At 36.6% G+C, this 25,000-nt stretch overlaps 1 protein-coding gene across 2 annotated transcripts in view; it reads left to right on the forward strand.

Moving 5' to 3' along the window:
- LOC115425851 (cdc42-interacting protein 4 homolog) overlaps window positions 1-25,000 on the forward strand; it is a 40,411-nt gene that overhangs the window by 2,662 nt on the left and 12,749 nt on the right. The window contains exons 2-10 of one of the 2 annotated variants that reach the window (XM_030143660.1): window positions 12,244-12,359; window positions 12,459-12,512; window positions 13,809-13,956; window positions 14,088-14,150; window positions 16,408-16,512; window positions 16,800-16,928; window positions 17,142-17,288; window positions 20,046-20,207; window positions 22,493-22,516. In XM_030143660.1, coding sequence (XP_029999520.1) covers window positions 12,244-12,359; window positions 12,459-12,512; window positions 13,809-13,956; window positions 14,088-14,150; window positions 16,408-16,512; window positions 16,800-16,928; window positions 17,142-17,288; window positions 20,046-20,207; window positions 22,493-22,516 — 948 coding nt within the window. The remainder of the gene's footprint in view (window positions 1-12,243; window positions 12,360-12,458; window positions 12,513-13,808; window positions 13,957-14,087; window positions 14,151-16,407; window positions 16,513-16,799; window positions 16,929-17,141; window positions 17,289-20,045; window positions 20,208-22,492; window positions 22,517-25,000) is intronic. The other variant, XM_030143671.1, reaches the window with a different exon arrangement.

Here is a 25,000-nt window from a genome sequence, read left to right on the forward strand (position 1 = left end):
TCTTGCATTCTTTTTACTTTTTTGTGTGTGAATTGAGTTGAAACACATTTTTTTAATGACCAGACATAGTTTTCTTTACAAATGGCAAAAATGACACACAAAAAAAATGACAAAAGAAAAGAAATATCCTAAACTTTTTGTTTGTAGTGTATGCATTTTTTTCATTTTATGTTATTTGTGTTTGGGAAAATGTAGGTTTTATAGCAACTCGGCACAATTGTTGCCTGTGGGGAAAAGGCATTTTACACAAATTCTTCAATTTGACCTATTTACACATATAAAAATGAAGAATGACATGTAATTCTAATGTGTAACATATTATAAGCAGCTTTGGTCACAGCTGTATTAGATATATCCTCTTGAGACACTCCAATGTATTTTTGTCCTCTGTAGGGAAAACAAAACTGCTGTCCACTGCAAAGGACATTCTGTAAAAAAAATAAATAAATAAAATAAAAATGTATCTGAAAAATTACACAATTACTTAATGGGAAAAAAAAGCCAAAACTTTTACTTTCTTGCTTCTCAGGACAGTATACTGACACCACGGCGATGCAAACTGAAGGGAACTAACAGTGACAACAATGTAATTACTGTATTTCATAGTCTCATAAAATAACCATAGAGCAACTGTTACTGGTGGAATTAAATATGGTTAATGATGTCTATTAAGTTTTCTGTTCATTTTATGTCACAGAGTTTTGGGGGCACACCGAGGGGAGTTTGTATAGTACAATTATAACCCTGTAGAAAAAAAAAGTCAGAATATAATAGGAATAAAGTCAGTAAAATTCTGAGAGTAAAAATGTTTAAATCTTACAGGAGGAAAAAAAAAAAAAAAAAAAGTAAGAATATCATGAGAATAAGGTAATATTCTGACTTAAATTTTCACATTACAATTGCTGTAATGTTTTGAGGAAAAATAATAGATATATGATTTTATCTGAATGAATTTTCTTATTAGAACTTAAACCATTTAGCCTCACAGATCGCTGAGTTTGTTTCATTTGGGAATTTTCCAACTTTTTTTTCAATCATGATAGTCTTTTTCTTTTGTATAATTAAAAATATTTTTCATATGTGAAATTAACATGTTTCTCAAAATAGTCCAGCTTTATTCTTGTAATATGACTGAGAATATGGTGGTTTTTAATATTGATTTTGGTTAACCTCAGTGTGGCCTGAAGACTGGCATTGAACACAATAGCTAAAAAAAAAAACCCAAGGGTTTCTCTTTGCTTTTTAGGCTTTGCAAACCAAAATTGCACTAAAATATGCAAAGAATTGATGACAGGAACCAACTGATGTGAAAGGTCTGATCATGACATTATTGAAAGAGAATCAGTCAAAATTTTAAAGTAGAAAACGATCTGAAAATGAAGGTGAAATCTGATATTTATATTCGTTTCATCCGGCTGAATGGGAATGATTATCACGATTATGCAAAATAATTACAGTTAACTCAAATAATTGCGATAAAGTGGTTATGTAATAATTGTAATTGACTGTTGGATGTGCATAAAATATAAAAACACTTTAATTCCCTTGTGTATAATGAAGGCTTTGATTATCGTAGGGTAATTTGCTCCACAAAATGAGACAAGATGTAAAGTATTATCAGTTTGCATGAAACATTTCCAGAATGTAAACAGTTTTATTGAGCAAACTGTAGTGTAATGGAAACAGAACTAAACAATTCATAAATATGTTTTACAGCTTTAACATTGCTTAACATTGCTCTGAACATTGCAGAACAATATTTTAACAAAGTTCTGCAGTGACATTGACACCAGTGGCACCGTCTTTCTGAACCAGAGGGTCTGTAGTGGTACCACTGTAGTTGGAAGTGTAACATACTGCTGATGTTTCAGTCATGCTACAATAACTACATGAAAACTTCACATCATTAGTCATTCTGAAAGTGGTGACTGGTTCATCTGGTTAATCAGCCACCAATGAGTAGTTCCTGCCGCTTGTGCTATGTTTACTGGAATCAGATGGACAGTATATGATTGAAGTTCACTTTGGAGTGTTAAACCATGAAATAGGGACTGCATTTTACAATATTAAAAAAGAGTTAATGTGGTCCTTCAGACTGATGACTGCCTAAGAAACCCAGATCCTTTCATTTACAATCACAACATACGAAGAAAAGAAAGCAAGTTTTCAATTTAAGATTCATGATAAAAAATTGATGCCATTTTTAATCAGTACTAGAAGCACTCGGAGAGCACAGACCTCCGCCAAGGCTGATCAGTGGCCCCCCCCGTGGGCCCCCCCACCCCCGATCACCACCAAAATTTAATCATTTCTTCCTTATCCCATTTCCAACAAACCCTTAAAATTTCATCAAAATCTGTCCATATCTTTTTGAGTTATGTTGCACACTAACGGACAGACAAACAAACAAACAGACAGACAGACAGACAGACAAACCCTGGCAAAAACATAACCTCCTTGGCGGAGGTAACTAGAAAAGCAGATCAGTGCCCCCCCGATCACTGCCAAAACTGAATCATTTGTTCCTTGTGCCAGTATCAACATTTCCTGAAATTTTCATCCATATCCATCCATAACTTTTTGAGTTATCTTGCACATGGACAGACAGACAAACCAATGCTGGCAAAAACATAACCTCCTTGGTGGAGGTAATAATGAATATATCTGTAAATCAACACGATATTGACGTTCGTCGCCATGTTTATGGAAGAACTTCTCGTGTCATCTCGCAATAATAAACAAAATCATCAAACCGACATTACACACTTCTTTTTTTTGACATTTAGTAAATATTGGTAAAGTTTTGCGCATATGTCCACTGGAAAAGCAACCACTGTTATATAATTAACGAATGACTTTAAACCGTAACTGGCTTTGACATGACCTAGGTGCAGTGTAAATCATCATCAAATAAATGAATGATTAGTTGGGTCTTAACCACAACCCTGTCCTGACTTTGGTTTCTGTAACTGCTGCAACAAAATGCTCATAATGAAAAATCAAACATCCTCAAAGTGAGACATGATGAGATCAAATAGACAGCAAGTCAACTTTCAAGAGAAGAAAATGCATAAAACATAAAGTACAATGAAACATGCTGTATAATGTAAAAGATGAATCCATAAACTTGTGACATTTTATCAGAAACATTTACCCATGTTTTTCTTACATTTCACTTGAAACATATGCTGCTGTTCAACAATCTTTGACTGAATGACAGAACCACTGACTAGTAAAAGGTTAAACCCACTGTGTACATGACTGGAATGACCATCCCTCACCAGCAGAGGTGGTTGACGTCATCACCGATCAGCTACAATGCAGTGTCAGTGTCCTTCCCCCAGGCAGTGTAAGGGCTCATTTATGCTCTATGTTAAAGACACAGACGGATACGGATGGAGCGTTCTGTCTGTCCTCTGTGTACATTCCATAAGTAGTTCTGTCTATTTTCTGAGAGTTTGTGAATGCGTACCGAGGTGGAGAATACAGAGCAGTACCACCAGGAGCCGTGGAAGCAGTGTTGAGATTTAAAGAGAATAATTTCCATAAATAGCGGAACTTTTCAAAGAGCGACCGTGTGACTGTGTGCTTTTCTTTAAAATGGAATTATGTAGTTTAAAACATTTCCCTGTGGTCTACATAAAGTGTAAATGCTATGCTTGGGTCTAAATTCTTCATTAATTCAACTCCACAGGTCCATCCTCAACCCTATTTCTGAGTAATGACACCAAAAAGGTTGTTTTGAGCGCTGTCCCTTTAAATGCAAATGACCCCACCCCCTCCAGGTTGTTGATTGTGCTGCTCTGTCCCGTTCAGTCAACAACTGAACATTTTAGGTCATCAGCTCAAAGTTTGGACATTTTTTTCAGTACGGACTACAACCGCTGCTGCTGATAAACAGTTATGTCGTACTCTGAGAAATGTTCGTCGGAAGTCTTGACCTTATATGTGCAAATGTCGTGACGTAACTAGTTATAGATGTAACAGAATAAGGAGGAATTAAAACAGGTTGTAAAAATCCACTTGATTTTTGCCAAAATGAATAGAAAGATAGCTTTGGAGCACCTGGAGGTTTCAAATTCAAACTTTATGAACTATTAGGGTCCAAATACACAAATAAATGTACTAAAGACAAATAAAAGTGGGTTTAGCAAAATATGACCCCTTTAATGAAAAACTACCGACATATTTATGACAAGTACCCTTCTCAATATTAACATTATTGTCCACATTAGTAATACCTCCTTTGTCATTGCCATGTGTGTTATTATTGACTATCTTCTTCTCAAAAAACTTTATTGTTCTTCGTGGTATTTTTTTGTCCAGTATGTTAATTAAGAGTGGCGCCCTCTGGTGGACTGATTGAGAAACGCTCATTTCAACGCATTGGACACACAGAAGTATGAAGGCAGTGACGAACCTATTTACATATGTAAAGCGAGCATAAATGAGCCTTAACACTCGTGCACACCTTGACACATCACATGGTGGTTGTGTGGGAACTTGTCCCACACAATCAGACCACATGTGAGTTTCAGGAGTGTAACTACACACAAGTGACCTTCTGACCCTCTACACATTAACAACACCAGGCAGTCAGAGCCACACTGATGCCTCCAGGGCTGAAAAATGAAGTCATCACATAAGCATCAAAACCTGCAGGTCCTCAAATTGCTAGAGGAGGCGGATTGAAAGGCAAGTTAATACTTCAATATAGGCTTTCAAACAATTCTTGACTGCACAGGTGGTGAAATTTATAAAACTCACATACTGAAATTATATTAACAGGGTTCTTGCTGGGTCTTAAAAAGTCTTACAAGTCTTGAATTTACAAATCTGAATTCAATACCTTAAAAAAGTCTTTCAAAGGTATTAAATTTGAAATGGTATGTCTTAAGTTATGTTGCCATGAACGTGTTGGCTGTATTGTGTTTAAATGTGTCGAAGCTGCAAAGAATGTAACGTTAGTCGACTCAGTTCCACCCGCTCCAGCCCGACTACTTGTATTTGAAGTTAGGAACCAGTTATCGCTAACTTTGTAGCCCCCAGTGAGAATTAACTTGGAACGGTGGGAATCAAGGCACTGGAGTAGATAAATACATTTTCCTAAATTCTAGGAGTCATAAATTTTTGCCAGTATAGCCTTGAAATAGACTGTGAAATGAGCATTAAATTCTGTACCAAGTAGTCTTAAAAAGTCTTAAATTTAACTTGTAGAAACCTCCAGGAACCCTGATTAATGTTTAAAGCTGTGATTAATAAAGGGCGTGGTCACTGTGAGTGAAAGATGAATGTCATCTATATCAGCAGTGATTGACAGCCTGAACTAGACGTATGGAGCATCTGTGTGTTTATTAAAACATCCACCTACTGTAGTTGTGGACAAGATGTACACTAATGCTGGTTCCACACTGCTGGTCTGGTTCACTTTTTCCAATAATCTGTTGTTTTTTTTCTGATTTGATCTGTAAACTCCTCTCATAATCCAGTCCAAACAATGAGACCAACCAGCCTCAAATTAGAAAGGCCAACTTGGGGTGAGTCAGGACAGAGTTTTAGTTTTCAGATCGAGTCTTTGCTCTTCTGAAGTACTTGCAAACTGGTTGTAGCCACTTCAGTCATGTTTGATGTTTAGGAGAGAAGATGGTGAGGATTACCTCAGTATTTAACAAATGGAACCACAACTGCTGCTGTTATTGTCATATCTGCTGCTGCTTTATTCCATTATGCACGTCCTCATCTCATAACCGTTACTGTAATACATTACTGTTACTATTGGAAATAGGTTTGATTTATATCTTTTATTTTCTATAATACCACTTATTTAATATTATATTTTTACCTCTTTTTTTCTCAATTCTCTTCATGTGGCTACAGTTAGCTACTTTTTTTTTTTTTTTAACTACAGGAAATTTCTTGTAGCGGACCCAAGAAACTTAATATCCTGTAGTGTGTAATATGTCTGTATTGTCAAATCTTATTGTGTGTGAAGTTCTGACATTAAAGAAATGATTATTTGTGGAGATTCTCCTTAAAGCTGCAGAATCTAACATCAGACGAAAATCATGGATTAATCTGTGAAGTTACTTTTACAAGTTACTGTGTCAAGCTATGATGTTGAGTAGCAGAGGCAACAGGAATCCTTACTGCCGTCTAGAGGTAGACCGATCAGCCGGCCAATATATCGGGCCAATATGTAGATTTTTTTTAATGTCGGCCATCTGCCTTAATTATTTTTTAAGGCCAATACTTGATCAATAGTAAAAATATTATAAGATATTAGATCAGGCATCTGTGTGGGCAGCTTTTGAAGTTCAATAAATGTTAAAAGAGTACTATGTATACGTGTATTAATAGTTCCATTTATATTTGCAGCATAAAAATCTTTATCTGAGTGTTTCAATAGTATTTTACAGTCAATGTGCTTTTACAAAAAAAAAAAAAAAAGGGCCTTAAATATTGGCCTCAAAAATTGGCTGTGGATATTGGCTATCAGCTGACCAAATTTTTAAAAATCGGCATCAGCTTTCATCCCTAGAAAAACCCATATCGGTCGACCTCTACTGCTGTCAGTCAGGTATCTAATCGTAATAAATCCTGGGCCATTTGTTTCTAGTGGGAATCATTTCAATGTAACACAAAACAATGGAGTAACTGATAGCAGAAGCTTCATATTAAATTAAGGTATGATCAGAAAACATCAAGGATAAGACAAAACAATATTATTATGAGCATCTGAGTTGTGTGAAGGAGAAAACTTGATGATACCGTAATACAGATGTGTCTAAACCGTGGGCTTTATACTTTATTAAATGAGTGAAACAATAAATTCATATGTGTAATATTTATTTGTTATACTTGTACATGATGTCTGCCCGCTGAAGGTTGTTGGATTCTGTCATTAATAATTTATTTGTGGTGTTTAACAGTGTTTTGCAGCAGCGTGGTTGGTGTTTACCTTTAGTTAATGTTAGCATTAGCATTAGTTTCTGCCCTCGCACTTCCCCAGCTCCACCCTTTTGTCCAAATATGGGCTCTTCTGGCTGAAAATGTGAAACTCAAGGCTTCAGGCCAGGGAGCATCATCAGAGGTGAACCAGCTTCAATGATGAACATGACTTACAGTTTATTGTTGAGAAAACTTACACTGGACTCTAGACAGAAAGGACTTTTGTTGCTGCAGCTGAGATTATGATGAAGGAGAGTTCTAATCTGACCTCAGATGAGCCTGCTGTGTTTTGTCATGGTTTGGGGTGGGACTAGTCTGACTGGTTCCAGGATTTGGAGAGGCCCCTGGGACATCCGTCACAGGGCGGAGGTTCACACTGAGCTAATGATTATCTCATTCCTGAGCCTTTTCTGTCTCACTATCAGTATTTCCTCGTTTCAAACATGCGCTGCAGTAATGCAATGGGGCGTAGCAACAGAAGTGGGGAATGCAATGTATGCAGGAGTACAGTAACTCAATGATTCTTTTCAAACTTTACAATCTCCTCCTTGGTAAATAGCAACTATTCGTCTCTCAAAGATCTTATTTCCTCAATCTCTTCTCATCGTAGTTCAAATTTGTTCTTGGTAAACTGTTTCATTCAATCAACTGCTTATGTTTTCTCATTTCCTTCTTCCTCCTTCCCTTCTCTCCATCTTTCACGTATCCAGGACATTTCTAACTGTGTTACTGTGTGATCTCCATTTAGCTTCCTTACCCCTGGGGACCCACTATCTGCTTATGTAAAAGACCCTGCAGCCTCTACACATTCACACAAACCCACAAAGACAACTGAAAGGTGGAGTCTTTCTCTGGATTTGTCAAGGGACACAACAGAACCACCCTGTTACTGTGTTTGTCGATCAGTCTGTGTACACATGTGCATGTAATGAGTCCTTTTAGTTCAGTGGTTGCATTTGTCCTCTAGAGCTCTTTACTCGAAGTCATGACACGCTGTATTTATAAAGTGGTACAGAAAGGACAAATGTTACCTGTCCAACAGGTTTCAGCATGTGTTTTCAATTCATGGATGAATGTAGGAATGTTGAAAGGAGTGTATTGCTTGTGTTCATTTTTGTTCAAGTCACTGTTGTACTTCTATGTGAGAAAGAGCTCAATCATCAAATGGATGGCATTACTATTTTGAAGTTTCTGGTTTCTGTGTTCAGCAGTCATACAGCCTGATGTGTCGCCTGCTTTATTTGATATAGTTGATACTTAAGCCCCACATCTGCTGGAGTTTGAGCTTCATTGTGTGGTGTTTGTGGCACCCTCATTAGTTTGGGCAGTCAGTGAAATTAACCTGAATGTGAACTGTAAGTGAGTACACGTTGTGTTCACATACTAGTCACTTTTCCATTGACCCTCAAACTGTGCAAATATAACTTGTGCATAAAAATTTGCCTAATGGGAAAAATGACAGTTTTGCCAAAACTGTCATTTTTCAATGAGAAGTTTTTGCGCTTGCAAGAGATGGGTTTTTGGGCTTAGCGAAATTGGTATATCACGCAAAACTGCAATGGAAAGACATTTGTGTACAACTAGAATCACATGAACAAAGAAAATGTTGATGGATGTTACAGCAAGTGAAGAAGAAGAGTTTTAAAACAAACAGTGCGGTATGTATGGACACTCGAGGAAACCGAATAATTTTGGAATTTAGTACGGGATAGAGTACTGTAGAGTATAGAGTACTATATATCTATAAATCAACGTGATATTTATGTTTGTCGCCATGTTTATGGAATGAGTTCTCGTGACATCTCACAATAATAAATGAACAAATCATTGCATTTGTGATTTAATGGAAAAACCGACATTACACACTTCTGGTTTTTTGACTTTTAATAAATATCAGTAAAGTTTTGCACATATATCCAATTTTAAAGCAACTACTGTTGGCTGCAGATGTCTGTCAGTGCAATTAGCCTAAAGGTACACAGATTTTTACCACTTGATGTAAAATCCAGGTTAATGATCAACATATTATGTCTGAGTCTGTGCGTGGAAAGCCTCTGTAAGCTGTAGACAATAATAAATCTTTTGCACGTATCTTTTCATGCTAAACTGTTCTATGTACTGTCATGTCCACAGTTCACTTTTTTGCATCATGTGTTCTTTACCCTTATGTAGTATTAGCAATGCTGCAACACCATGAGTGTAGTGGATTAATTGGCTGAAAACAAACCCTTGTGTTGAAACTCATAAGATGTGAATGGATAAGCGATGCTCTGCTCACTGTTCAAAACAAAAACTTTTGTCTCCCTTTGACACAGTATTTTGTTAGATATGTGACAGCTGTAGGCCATCGCATAATAGGAAATTAAATTGAATATCTGGTTCTTTCCAGATATATGTCACCCAATTGTCCCTCACACTTGCACTGCTAACCCACATTGTCGAAAACAATCAAAACAAGATGCAAAGCAGAATGAATGTAATATTCAACATGTAATTGTGATCACAAACATTTGCTTACATTTGCCATTTTATTAGGTACATAATGCTTGTACCTAGTGTACCTAATGAAGTGGCCGGTGAGTGTATATGCCTCTGCTTTGGTCCATCTGCAAATAAATCGTGTTCAGAGATGGCCTGGCGTTGCTGTTTCCTTTTTGTCAACTCAAACCACTGAGGCCAGTCTCTTCTGACCTCTGGCATCAACACATGCATTTTTGCCCAGAGATGTGCCACTCGCTGGATATGTTCTCTTTTTCAGACCATTGTTTGTAAACCCAAGAGATGATTTTGTGTGAAAATCTCAGTAGATCAGCAGTTTCTGAAATACTCAGACCAGCTTATCTGGCATCAACAACTATGTCAAAGTCATTTCAGTCACCTTTCTTTCCCATTCTGTTGCTTAGTTTAAACTTCAACACATCATTTTGACCCTGTCCATGTGCCTAAATGCATTAAGTTGTTATTAAATATTTGCGTTAATATACAGTTGAACAGAAGTACCTAATAAAGTGACCGGTCAGTGTATATTCAGATTGAACTCCTTTGCACTTTAATTAGTAACTGTTTATACACTACAATTAATTTGTCAGTAACTGGAACAGATTTCAGTTATATTTATTATGTAATTAAATACATAAAATTTACATGTAACTACAGTAGTGACTCCTGTCTTTGATCTTATGTGACTACACTCAAATGAATCCAAAAAGACCCAAACAACAACGACAAAAACCATCTACTGATATAAACTGTTAAATACCTGTTGATCCACTAATCCTATCAATGCATATAAATAATTGTTGTAAAATACAGATTTTCATCTTTTTATGGTTATCAGATATGACCCATTTGGACGTTCAGAGGCTCCTTAGAGAACATGGAAACACTGTCATCTTGTACAACATTGATTTGCCAGTAAAACCCATGGAGTTGGATCAATGACAGTGGATGGAGACACTTGTTTTTATCTTTGCTGTAAAAGTCACGTTCTCTTCTGTTTTCTCTGTTTTTGATATTATAACCCTCAATTTTAATCTGACTTTTTTATGAACAGCTACATGATCAGTAAATTCAGTAATGGAAAATACATGATTTTCACAGAAAAAAAATGCAAAATACAGAGTGCACATATAGAAATGATGATAAATTGCTTCAGAAAGGTTGAATAGAGAGAAAAATTCATTTGGGAACTGGCACAAAAATAGCACTTGGTCTTTATGGATTAATATATCTGCTGTAATTGTATTAAATCAGTATCAGTCAAACATTGCCTCTGTAGCTGTTCTATGCATGTTAACATTAGCATTTAGCCTCAGACTGACAACCTTTAATAAATGGTTGCAAATAAATTCACACAGCCAGGCTAAAAAAGTCCCACGCTGTAACATTTAACCTTAGTCTTGTTTTCGTTAAGCTTATGCAATATAACATGTATTTCCATTATTTTACTTTATTTCCCATTTTGTGGACACATAACGTTGCTGAACCAACCTGACCAACTGAAGCAACTCCAGATCATAACATACCAGTACATAGATATATATATAGGTATACCAGGAATTCTGTCTGTCCTTGCATCCGTCTATCTGAGACTTTTGTCCATCCCATTTGTCAGACACCATTCACCCAAATCTTTTTAAACTGGACACACACGTGCATCATTTGGTGGCTAAATTTCAATTTTGGGATTTTTGTAAATAAATGTTTTAAAATTTCAGCTTAGACAATTTGTCCAACCAATTTCTCTGACATTATTCACCCAATTCTTTTCAAATTTCACAGACATGTTCTTTACATGTGCATTTCTCTCAAGTTTTGTACTTTTTTTTTTTTTTTTTTCAAATTTTTGAAATGTTGTTAAAAAGATCTAAAGTTAAGACTCAAAATTAATCCCTTGGTAGGCAGGGTATCAGTGATCAGGAGGGGCAAAGTGTTGTGTAACTGGGTAGGGGTATTAGTGAGCTTTGCTTACTTTTTCACTTGAAATATTTTAATCACTGCAGTAATTACCCAGTGGAAGGCTTCTATGCCATGTGTGTTTTAATATATGGTACAATCATTAAGTGCAAAAAGACATGATTTGGCTAACTGTTGTACAGTCTTTTCTGAAGCTTAAACCTCTAGAAATGTCATACTGGTAGAGGTCTAGATGTGTGAATTGTTGAATTATCATTTTGTACATGTGGAATTTCTCCTTGTGGGACTAATAAAGGAATATCTTATCTTATTTTACATATTCACATAAAAGGAGCTCAATCATCTGGTTTGAGTCTGTGAATCAATGTTACTGATATTATAAATCATGAATTGCTCTTGTCTACTTTCATTTTGTCAAACTGAATCTGAGAGGAAAAAGGTCAAGGACCCCAGCACGTTTGAATACTGGGCTGCATTTACATGTTTGACACATTAGTTCCTGTTTATTTTTGAAGCTGAATAACCACTATTGAAACACAGTCCAATCTTTGAGCTCTCTATCAAACTTATGGTTGTTTAAGAAATGAGAAGCTGTTCATTTCAACATGTGAAGTCAACAGCACATTTTCAGCAGTTGTTGGATTAATGTCAGCTAACTAAACTAAAACTGACTAAACCCTGACTGAGAGTAAGGAAATTTACACAGCTGTCATATTATCATAATGTAAATTCTCCTGAACTGAGACAGGTCACTGCCCCGACACCTGCAGCCTAAACTGGGGGAGTTTTTCTTTGACACATGTCAAAAGCCTTGTCTCATCATGTGTCTTCATGTGTTTATATGTAAATAAGTGTTTTTCTGTGTTGTTTCTCTCATAGGACCAATATGATGTCATTGACAAACATACGCAATCAGGTCTCGATCTGGTGGAGCGTTACATAAAGTTCGTGAAGGAAAGGACAGAAATAGAACAAAGCTATGCCAAACAACTCAGGTGTGTCTTCAGTGTCTGTGATTCTTTTTACTCTGTGATTGTCATATAATATACATGAGTCATAGTACTAGTGCAGGCTTTTGTCTGTCTGTCTTACAGGAGTCTAACAAAGAAGTACACCAAACGAGGGAGCAAGGATGAGCAAGACTGCAAGTGAGAGAACATTAAAATGTCCATCTTTTCTCACTTTAGTCTCTTTAGGGATGGGAATCAAGAGTAGTAGCTCAATCCCAGTAGCTCAATTCCTTAGAACCATTAGTCTGTTTGCTCAACAATTCCACTTATCCGCTCTGTGACGTGATCGTTTCATTTCTGTATTTTGTTTCAGAAGCCTCTAAAGCAGAGGTCTCAAACATGCAGCCCGAGGGACAAATCTGGCCCCCAAAGGGTCCAGTTTGGCCCCTGGGATGACTTTGTGAAATGAAAAAATTACACTGAAGATATTAATCATTTTAGTCCAGGTTTCACATACAGACCAATTTAATCTCAAGTGAGTTGGATCAGTAAAATACTATCATAATAACCTATAAATACTCACAACTCCAAATTTTTCTCTTTGTAAATGTCAACATTTTCAGTTCATTTTACTGTATTTACACTTAAACAAACAATCATTTCACAAAAAATGTGAATAACCTGAACAAATGTGAACATTTTGAAATGTCTCAAGTACAAGTTTACCAGTGTTCTGCCTGTTATTAAATGTTTTGTGTTTTTGTAGACCCACTGTGCTCTGTAAGTTATAATTTACATATTTAAATGATAAACTGAGACATAATATTGTTAAAATTGCACATAGTTTTCTTAAGAAATTTCAGTTTGTTCATGTTATTTACATCGTTTTAAAGGATGGTTGGTAGATGTAAACATTCTCATCGCATAATTTGACTTTTTTTGCTCTAAAACATAGAGGAAACTTTGGAGTTGTCATTACTTGTATATTATTATGTTATTATTTCACTGGTCCAGCCCACTTCAGATCAATTTTGGCTTAATGTGGCCCCTGAACTAAAATGAGACACCCCTGCTCTGAAGTATGGTTCTATTCCACCAGTAAAGATGACACTAGGGTCGTTGGTAACATTACATTTAGATGATGACAAGGCACAGAGGCTGCAGCAGGTAGATCTAACACTCCTTTAACTACACCTTTAGAACCCTTTATGAGGTTTGTTCATATCAAATACAAAATGTTAGTGGAGGTTTGACATTAAAGAGTTAATGCAAACAAAGCCATTTGTACCATAGTTTATTCTATAATCCATTGAGAATTGATTAGAAAATCGATAGGGAATCAAATCGATAACCGATATAATGATGGAACCAGAATCATTAAATTCTTATCAATTCCCATCCCTAATTTTCACAGTTTTATCAATGTAATAGCTAATGGATCTCCAGCTTTAATGAGTAGATGACTTGATAAATTGTCCCACTTTCTTACTGCAGATTCAGCAATCATGCATCATTCCAGGAAATCCTGAATGAGTTGAATGATTACGCCGGCCAACGGGAGCTCATCGCCGAAAACATGATTACTGGCATCTGTGTCGAACTCACCAAGTACCTTCAAGAACTTAAACAAGAACGCAAAACAGTGAGAAAAGGAAGAAAGAACATGAGGGATGGGAAAGGGAGTAGGCTATTGTGACAGGCTGCAAGTTGACACGGCGTATCATCTTCTTAACTGCAGCACATTTATGTAAACCTCTTTGTTTTCTTCCTCAGCACCTGTCTGACGTCAAGAAGGCCCAGCAGAATTTAGAGGCCAGCTTTAAACACCTAGAAAGTGTGAGTCACATGTTGCACCTGCTTAAAAGTGTTTTCATTTGGTACCATATCAAAATACACTGGTTGCACATTTTTTATGAATTGTAACAAGTGACTCCTTTAACCAGTCCTCACAAAGCAGAACCACATATCACCTATACTTCACAGTAAATAAACTGGACCTGAATGTGACGTTACTGTTACATATGCGCCTCATAATCTTCATAGTCTTGTTTGACGACGCGTCATCCTTCAGTTCCATGGCTTGGTCATTTATTTGTCCCTTTTTATACGAAACACTGTGAGGCTACAGGTCAACAGACCCATCATTGTTCTCACATGACATCTGTTTTACACAAATTATACAGGGTGGGGAAGCAAAATTTACAATGAACATTTAGTTGTTTTTTCTCAGCAGGCACTACGTCAATTGTTTTGAAACCAAACATATATTGATGTCATAATCATACCTAACACTATTATCCATACCTTTTCAGAAACTTTTGCCCATATGAGTAATCAGGAAAGCAAACGTCAAACAGTGTGTGATTTGCTGAATGCACTCGTCACACCAAAGGAGATTTCAAAAATAGTTGGAGTGTCCATAAAGACTGTTTATAATGTAAAGAAGAGAATGACTGTGAGCAAAACTATTACGAGAAAGTCTGGAAGATACTATTAAAGAAGAATGGGAGAAGTTGTCACCCGAATATTTGAGGAACACTTGCACAAGTTTCAGGAAGCGTGTGAAGGCAGTTATTGAGAAAGAAGGAGGACACATAGAATAAAAACATTTTCTATTATGTCAATTTTCTTGTGGCAAATAAATTCTCATGACTTTCAATAAACTAATTGGTCATACACTGTCTTTCAATCCCTGCCTCAAAATATTGTAAATTTTGCTTCCCCACCCTGTAGGTACTCATTGTACTCATTCATTCATGGTGCAAAATCAACCTTGAAAATAAATTAATCCCAGGACAAAATGCCCAGTGTGTAAAGACATGAACTGATGATTTATCATAAAATAATGTTTCAGAGAGCACAAAGGAAAAAGTGTCTACTGATCAGACAATATCATGTCCTGTTTTACCTGACATACAAAATCATAATGATTTAATGATTTTATTGAAAGTGAAACCTAAGGGCCATTTTAGATATAGGTAAATATGACTTGAAACAGCATCCAAGTACAAAAACATGTAGAATCTGTCCAAATGTACACATTTTTAAAAATATATATATTTAAATTTTTTCTCAATATTGGAAAAGACATTTAAGTTCAGACCACAAAAAACATGTCTGTGGTATTTTTACTGCTGTTAAAGGTATCAAAGCTTTTCAACATATTAACTTGAGCAACAAAATGTAAAGTGGACCACTGCAGCCTGTTTAAATGTTCAATATAGGAGAGTACAGTATATGTTGGAGTCCGGTCTGTCATTTTCTAATATCAGCTTAATCTGTTTCTAAACAAACAGCTCTCCTGGCTTATATAGATATCTATGTAGAGGACTTGACTGGCTTTTCCAAAAGCAATAATCTTTCTTCAGTGTCTCTCTTAAGCTCCTCTACAGTGGTAACATTGTGCAACACTAGCTAATGTAAACAACCAACTAACACAAACTGTATATAATCAAGCAAGCATATGTTCATGTGGTATTTTGAACCTTAAATATGGGCAAATATCTAATTTTCCTTCTCCTGTTGGACTTGAAATGACCTATGTGAAAAGGGGTTTCCATAAATTAGCTAATGTTAGCTATGGCAGAGAAATTACAGCTTGGAAATTAATGGTGAATTGGTGATTTTTATGGTTATATCTTGAGATGAGATTGAACTTTATTCCTCTCTCAGCAAATTATTGTGCCGTATGTTGCTTGAACTGACAATTAACTACAAGAGAATAAAAACAGTAAAACAAGAGCAAGAAAAGCATTTAAAAAGAAGAAATAGGAAGTATTGTGATGTTGACAGTGATAATTAAAAGTAAGTGAGGTGATAAAAGGTAAGATTGACTCCATTGTTAACATGTTTAGTAAAGCGTAAGCTCTCTGTTCTATATGATACACAATAACATTACGCACATAAACTTTTCTATCCTAAAATAAAATGCGAAAGAAAAACCCCCCACTAAAATAGCAATAACAACAAGCACAAAAACCCACTCTCCACTACAACTCATCCTGCAGTCCTGACAAATACAGATACAGATAGGCCTGTTCTGAATATGTTTATTGAAATGCATGTGTTTGTGTGTCTGTGTTCATGCCTGCAGACTAAGAAGCGCTTTGCCAAGGAGTGGGCGGAGGCTGAAAAAGCGACACAACAAGCAGAGAAAACGGAGAACGACCTCAATGCCACCAGACTCGATGTTGAAAAAGTAAACACGCATACAATAACACCAACATCTGAGCGATGATTTATGTCACCTTTGTTTTTTTTTACTTAAGTTATTTACAGCCTAAATAAATAAATGAATAAATCCCTGAACTGTCTGCTCGCCCTGCTTTCCCATCTCCCTCTGTTTTTATTATACATCCCATCCCTCCCCGCATCCCCTCCTACATTCCTCACACTTTGCATTTTTGTTTTGCATGTTTTTTATTTCTTCCTCTCCGAATCCTCTTATCTTTCCCCTTCTTCCATCTCCACTTCTGCATTCTCAAGGCCAAGCATAATGCCCATGCCCGCACACACACAGCAGAGGAGTGCAGGAGCGACTACGCTGCACAGCTCCAGAAATACAACAAGGAACAGAACTTCTTCTACTATACAGAGATACCGCAGATTTTCAATGTGAGACAATGACACACACAGATATATATATATATATAAACACTCTCCCAATGTAATATGACTGGGCAGGACTCATACACCTGCTAATGGGGCAGAATACAAAGCAAACCCTTGTATTGTCTCAGTGTAAACCTTCTCCAGTCTGTTATGCATTTAAAAGTATAATATGGATATAGTGTATAATTAAAGGTTAATTCATGTGTTTGTGAACAGCAATTGCAGGACATGGATGAGCGGCGAATCCGACGGCTGGCAGAGGGCTACTGCCAGTTTTCAGACATTGAGAAAAACGTGCTGCCCATCATCTCTAAATGTCTGGAGGGAATCTCTACAGCAGGGGGCAAAACTAATGAGAAACAGGCAAGTGTGAGACTTTTCTCAGATACTATGTTAATGAACATCTAATGCTGAATTTTATGCGAGATTCTTATATTTTTTTAACGCTCCCACAGAGTCGGGTGTACTGTGTGGGCACTCTCCACGAGCACTGTTATGACGTTTGAGGTTTCATAGTCAAGTGTACCAATTTCACATTTAAAACAGGTCGATGTGAAGACTTGCTGCTGAGCAGTCTATTGTGTGACACCAGGTACGCGTATGCAGAGTCTGCGTGGTTGTAGAAATTTAGCTTTGCACGGACGCATTCGTTGGACGTCCACATTGAGTCCACCCCGAGTGCTCGCAGATGTCTGCAGAGTCAAGTACACCCGACTCTGTGGAGGCTTTTACACATAGTATAAGGGAGCTAAATTTGTCTATCTGGGTAGAGACATAAAAAAATCAAAACCTGTATGAAAGAAGTGTACATGGTTTGTTGACTGATAATTTGGAAACCTGAGTTTCAACTAGGACATAGAGTAGCTTCAGGACACATCTAATACATGATACACCCATGAGATGGTTGGGTTTGCATTTAGTCACAGAGAGAAGCCTGACACAATTATTATATAATCCCCTTTGTGCTAGCAGTGGATAGCACTGTCGCCCTACAACAAGAATGGCCTGGGTTCGATTCCAGCACCAGTTGACATGGGTGGGACCTTTCTGTGTGGAGTTTGCATGTTCTCCCCGTGTTTGCGTGGGGTCTCTCCGGATACTCCGGCTTCCTCCCACCATCCAAAGACATGCACTGATTGGTTAAAACTGGTCAACCTAAAATTACCCATAGGTGTGAATGTGAGAGTGATTGGTTGTTTGTCTCAGTGTCAGCCCTGTGATGAACTGGTGACACATCCAGGCGGTCCCCTGCCTTCACCCATAGGTAGTTCGGATAGGCTCCAGCACCCCCATGACCCTCTCGAGGATAAAGCGGTTCAGGGGATGACTGACAGACTGACTGACCTTTGTGCTGACAGGAATTATTTTAGTCTCCATTAAGATACTGCAAAACACAAACATCGCATTTCATCACTAGTTCCATTTGAGAACCTGGATTGTACCGCCATTTTCTTTCTCTGTATTCCTGGTGATGGGGTTTCTGTTTTTAAGTTATTCAGAGCAGATAGGTCCTTGTGCAATGTATGTTATAAAGGCAGAAAGACAGTTTTAATTTGTTACAGTAAAAAAAAAAAAAAAAGGCTATTTGGTCACAGTTATCTGTATAATAAAAATGTTCTTAGTTGTAGTCTGTGAGACACCTAGATTCTTCTTCCAAGTCATTATATCTGTTGCCATATTGTTTTTTTTTTTTTTTGGAAGCACATAAAGAGGTTAAGTCCCGCCCATTCCATTTATTCCTCATACTTATTTTGTAAAAAAAACAATTGCATCACAATCAGTGGGGAGAACCAAGTACTTTTTTGATCTCATTTAAGTCATAGCATCATTTACACTTGTTTGTCAGTGTCCAATATAATTTTACAAGTGTGAAGGTCATTGATTTTCATCTTTTTTAATAGTGTTTCATCTGAGTCTCACATATGCCAGAGTACTGGTTGTTCTGGTGTTAGTTAGATGTTACAAAACTATATCTACCACAAACTGCATGTTTTTTGACTTATAAAATTATTTACATTGACAGAAATCATACTGTATCTGTAAATAGTTCACTTTTTATATTTTTCCCAAAGTTAAAACTAAGATATAAAACATAGACTGGAAATTGTCAAGCTAAAATTAACTTAGACTACATTGCTACCTAGCACTGTTACATTAGACACCACCAAGTAATTTCAGCTAGTTACCTGATAAATGTTAGCGCATACAGTTGTATTAATAACTGTAATGTGAGCTTTGCATAATAGAGTTTTAGACATGAGTAGACATGAGTTTTAAAAACACTAGAGAAAGACAATAGACATTAGCTTTAGCTGGTTTAGCAGCTTAGCTCCAAAACTGAATCAATGCTCATATCAGCTGTGAATTATGCTAACAGCACGATTATTGTGTTAAAGTACAAGTAAACTTTATTGGTCTTTTTAGTGTACTTTTTAACCAGAAATACATTAGCGCTGTCTGTCAGGAATAAAATACTTTTTAAGAAAGTAAACAGAAGGTAAACAAACAAACATCTGACTTAGCACGCAAGCTAGCTGTCAATCATAGCTATTAATTATGCAGAACTTTAAGGCTTAATGTAATTTAAAGGGGTGAGTTACATAAAAAATAACCTCCTTATTGTTGTCATAACAGGGAAATGAGCTATAATGAACAAGTTTTTTGTATCAGGCTGTAAATATGTTTTGTTTCTGGTGGGTCTATGTAGAGTCAGCCTCGAGTTGACATTAGTGAAGTTGTAGGTTTTGGCATAATTTTTCAGTCTCAGAGGTCGGAGCATGATAAAAATAGTTACTCGGACATGGACCGTGCTTAAAATTCAACATACGATGCTGATTATTAATAAATCTCTCGCAAAGGTGATTTCTGAATTGTATGGTAAATACTGTCATGCTTCTGTTAGACTTATGACAAAGTAATCCCTCTCATAAGCTTTTGTTCCATATGAAGGGCTTGTCCTAATTGAAAACTCCAGTGAATGATAAAGTCCATGTTCTTCGGTAATTATAGCATCATAGTTGCATCTTAATAAATGTATTTGTTGCTTCTGAAAAGTAATTGCATGAACCTCAACTTTGGTCCTTCCACAAAACCTAAAACCCCATGTTTTTCTCCCTGCAGGACTCAATGCTATTCATCGAGCAGCACAAATCTGGTTTCGAGCGACCTAGTGACGTAGAGTTTGAGGACTACTCCCAAGGAATCAAACCAGCAACCTCTGACTCCAGCCTCAACCCACCCAAAGTGCGCGCCAAGCTCTGGCCTTTCAGCAAGAAGCACAAGGTGAACTTAAAGTCTGTTGTCTTTGGACTTGACTTTGAAAAGGCATTGTCTTCTGGACTGGATTATTTTCAGCCTCTCCCTTCGCTGCTCCTCCTGCCTCTGTGCGTGACAACCTGAATTTCCTCTCTGGCCTGTTCTGCTTCCTGTTCATTAAATGTAGCTCTGCTAATCCTGTTGGTCTAAAATTATCATCTTACGGGTGATTTCACAGCCTTTAATCACTGCTGAAATTAAAGCAATGTGAATAGAGAACGAAAACCACAGTCAGAATTCCACTATTTGGATGAGTGTGAATCATGCACTGAAATATCCTGTGGCTTGTTACTTAAATATATTATCTTTAAAGTAGATTAAACATAATTTTAAAGTAAAGGACTGGAGTCATGATCAGTTGCCTTAGGTAAATATTTGCTACGTCAGAATATATATGAAAAATTTCCATCTCTTTTTCTGAAAAAGCCAAAAATCATTTCAAACATTTGGATACATTTTAAATGTTTTAGAATTTTAATATTTCCTTAACCTTTTTTCCATTGCCCTGAAGGCTTCTAAAGAGAAGCTGAGTGGAAGTAAATTAGGACAAGACATTTTTTTTGAGTCAGCAGTTTTTCAGTGGTTATGTAACATAACCATGTAATGGTAACTATGAGGAAGCCTGGATTGTTTCAAATTTGAGGTCTTGTAATACATCTTGTGTCAAACCATCAATTATCAACTTAAAGGCTCAGTGTGTGATATTTAGTGATATCTAATAGTGACTTTGCAGGTTGCAGCTAAATGTAAACCCCCGTATCCTCACCTACAGTGGCTACAAAAATGCAAAGGTTAATTATGAGGATATCAACTCCAATTTTAGCTACTGTTAAAAGATTGACGCTGCTACATAATGCACTGTATGAACAATGGTCAGCTATTTTTTTTTAATTTATGTAGTAGTTTATATAGTAGAGACAATGCACATTAATGAACACCTGTATTGAACAACATCCAATGTAAATGTGCCGGATTGAAAAAACATTACAATTAAAATGTACAAATACAACGACAAAAGTACAACACAATAAAAACACAACACATTAAAAGGTTAAAGGTTAAAAATGATCACATCACTTGTTCTACCTGAACAATGGCTTGACTTGGCTTTTTTCAGCACAGAAACTTAGGATTTGCATGAGACGTAAAGGCCTCAACTCTTATATGTTGTTTGCACACGTATGACTTATTCCCACCTCTGCATATCGCTGAATGAATGGGGAGTTTTCTAGCACCTAGCAGCTAACAGTCGTTCATTAATTTGGGTGAGAGAGCTGTCTTTATGATTGTTTTGCAGATTAATTGCATAATAAATGTCCACTTTATCCAACATCCAATTCAAACTCAATATCAGTCTTTTTTTCCTACTTTTTGATGCTTATATAAGATGCTAAACTGCATAATTAGTTGAAGACTATCGTATATTTAGGTTTTCAGAAACCTTAAGGCTATACAACGTAAAGAGCAGAGGCCAACGTCAGCCTTGGTTGAAGTGTTAAGTGAACCGTTTATGGATTCATCACAATGCAATAAAACAAACACAAATTCTTGAGACCGAGCACACATTCCTCTCATGTTTTAACCCACCGCCCTGTTGCCCTCGGGGGCTGATTCTAATTCCAGTCAGCTGCACAGACTTGCCCACAAACACCCCTCACTCTTTCTTTTTGTCTTTGCCTCCTTTAAAACAAACTGACGCTCTTTGACTGACTTTTCCTTCTTTTCCTCTTCTTTCCATTTTACACCAGAGTCGTTTCCTTCCCTCCCTGTTCCTACACTTTGTCTTTTTTTCAACCACTCTTTAGTTTGCCCGGCCTTCTTTCTCCCCTCCTTCTGCTCTCCCTCCCATCAGCCACCACCTCCCCCTCCACCTTTCCCTCCCCTCCTCCAAACTACAGTGCTCCCCCCTCTCTGTCTGTCTGAGGGAATTTAGTCGCTCTGTCAAACCCAGGATTTCCACCTTAAAGATTTTACACAAACCACACCTGGTGAGTGACGCTCCAGCTTCGACCCAGTTCTTGGCTCCACCTTCTCACAATTTGTGTTTTATTCCTCGCTCTTTAAGTGACTCCTCCCTCATTTTCTTGTCTTATTGATGATATTTACGTACCATAAATATGCTGTTTGGCCTCTGCATTCCTCACTGTCTGTGTGCTTTTGGACACTAAACCTACTTGTTTTAATATTTGGTTTCTTTGTGTTGTATTTGTTATGCACCTGTCTCATATGGTCTCTTGTTTCTTTCTGTCTAGACATCGCATGCTGAAAAACACATGGTAACATTCCTCATAGTTTCATAGAGACTACTTGAAAATTAATGTCACTTTAATCTGGTGCTGGATCGGTTTCTACGGGAAATGGTTGTTTAAGCATTAACTTCACTTTAGATCACTCTGCACTGATGTCTGTAGGTAGAAAAATGTGTTAAAGGTCATCAGAGGGTACTGCAGGCTTGGTGATGTTGGTATTATTTGTGTTTGATGAGGTAAACTGGCAGACTGGTAATTAGGAAGCTAACAAGTTGGGAAATTCAATCTCCAGTATTTGATTCTCAGGATGTAACATTTAATTTATTCAGAAGAGTAAGGGTGTATACCATCCAGGACAGAAAATCAAGTTTATCTTTATTCTCCGTCTGCCACTAAGTACAACCAACTCCAGGGTAAAAATGGCCAAAAATGTAAACATTTTACAGAATGAAGGGCAGTTACATTTTTTCCACCATATTTCATAAAGAGTTTTATTAAAGCTATATGCTTCATATATATTTGTGTACAGCAGTTCTTACAGGTTTCCTTAAAGTATATATATTCCTATATTACTTTAGTGACCTTGTTCATAGAAGCTCAGGTTATTATATCAAACAGACAAAAAAATATCATTAACTGAACATAAAAACAAGCATCTATATCAACTACATGGGTTTTATCCAAATGGGTCAAATCTGATGACCATGAAAAGCAGAGAAGCTCCATTTTACCTCAATTATATACATGTACTGATAGGATTAGTGGTTCAACAGTAATTAAACTATTTAGGCTCAGGAGAAGCTTTTGATTGCCAGTGACCACAAACATTTATCATCCATTTCTAGTACATTATCAGTGATGTTGTAGGAGAATTAACCAGTCGTACGTGTAATTGATGCATGCAAGTCAAAATGAGAACATCATGTCATACTTAGAATTTACAACTTGAGGCTCTTGCATGATTATGACTCAAGTTATCATTATAATGTGATAGATTTTTTTCTGATATTGACTCATCTTATAATACTGACCGTCAAGTTGATCATGATGACTTTTAGGCTCAGTCCACACTAATACCGCCATACAGGTTTTAGTGAAGTTTCAGAATTAATCTATTATAAGCTTGAATACATGACGTGAGCTGATGATGCTGCTGTACAAAGGAACTGTTGAAACGTGCTCAAATAACAGCTTGCCTGCTGTGAATGTAGCCGGTAAATAAACAAAACAGAATGTAATGGTACAACAGCTGCTGAAAGAGACGAAAAGGACAGAAACAGCTATGTTTCGGTTAAAGTGAAGTCTTTTTTTTTCTCTTGGAAGACATTGCTTTGTCTGCAAGGAATAAGAAAAGGACATCTGCCAATATGGGCTGTTATACTGTAGATACCACGAATAATTATTTATAATCAAAGAACCTGATATCTAATAAATGGAACCAGTATACATTTACATTTGCAACCCCAACATAAAATGTCGTTTAATTGTATTTAAAGATACAAAAAAAGTTCAACAATGTCAGCTTTCACAGTGAACTGATCGAATACTAAATAAAATTCTATTTGATACTTTAATACTCGTGATATGTAACCAATTAAATGACTGTAGACAGAAGTGGATGCATCAGAACCAAAGCAGAGCATTAAAAATAAAACTGATGATCAGGGGGAAAAAAATCTATAACATTAGTTACTGCCAATAATCAGTCTATACGGACTGATAAGATATTGTCAGGCAGTGAGTATGGATGTCTGTCATTGTTTTCAGAAGTCTCAGTTTCTGTCCACATTACAACACCATCCCAGAGTTAAAATGAATAAACCAGGGGCAGCTTAAGTAGTTTGGGCACTAGGTGTAATTATAGCACAAGTTCCCTATTTTAATTACAGCAGTCGATCATAGATTTAACTCTGTTACTTCCCTGAAAACACCATCACCAACTGGATTTTTTACAGAGTCTGAAGAAGGAAACATAATTCTTGTTTCCTCTTGTACAACTTGAATTACAATATGCTCAAAGATAATTATAGATTTTTTTTCTCAGTGATGCCAAAACACTGCGAAGTATTGGTTTAAATTTAATAATTACTATCTCATAATAATGAGATAATATAGAATAATAAGCCTTTACTACGACATAATAAGTCATATTTAGCTTTTTTTGTTAATATAACATACTATGTGACTATTTTTTTCAAGGCATAATTCAAAGAGTTACTAATAAAAAAGATAGTTGGTGCTAAAGTTGGTCATACTTTTAGTTGTTACCACAGAAAACGCAGCATTTTTCAGACATGTTAGAAGAGCAGACAGTACATCCTGCCATAATGTAAATACAAAATATGTTAGAGGGAACCTGACCTCAAGGTATTGCCTGGATTTATTACCTCCAACAAACACATCATAAACTGATGAACTGACCAAACCCTGCAGTCACCACTCATTTGCAGTGATCTGACCACACTATAGTTTAACTATAGTTCAACTTCTGGGAACTTATTTCTTCTGATG

This window comes from Sphaeramia orbicularis, chromosome 1 (genome assembly GCF_902148855.1).
Source record: "Sphaeramia orbicularis chromosome 1, fSphaOr1.1, whole genome shotgun sequence".
NCBI lineage: Eukaryota > Metazoa > Chordata > Actinopteri > Kurtiformes > Apogonidae > Sphaeramia > Sphaeramia orbicularis.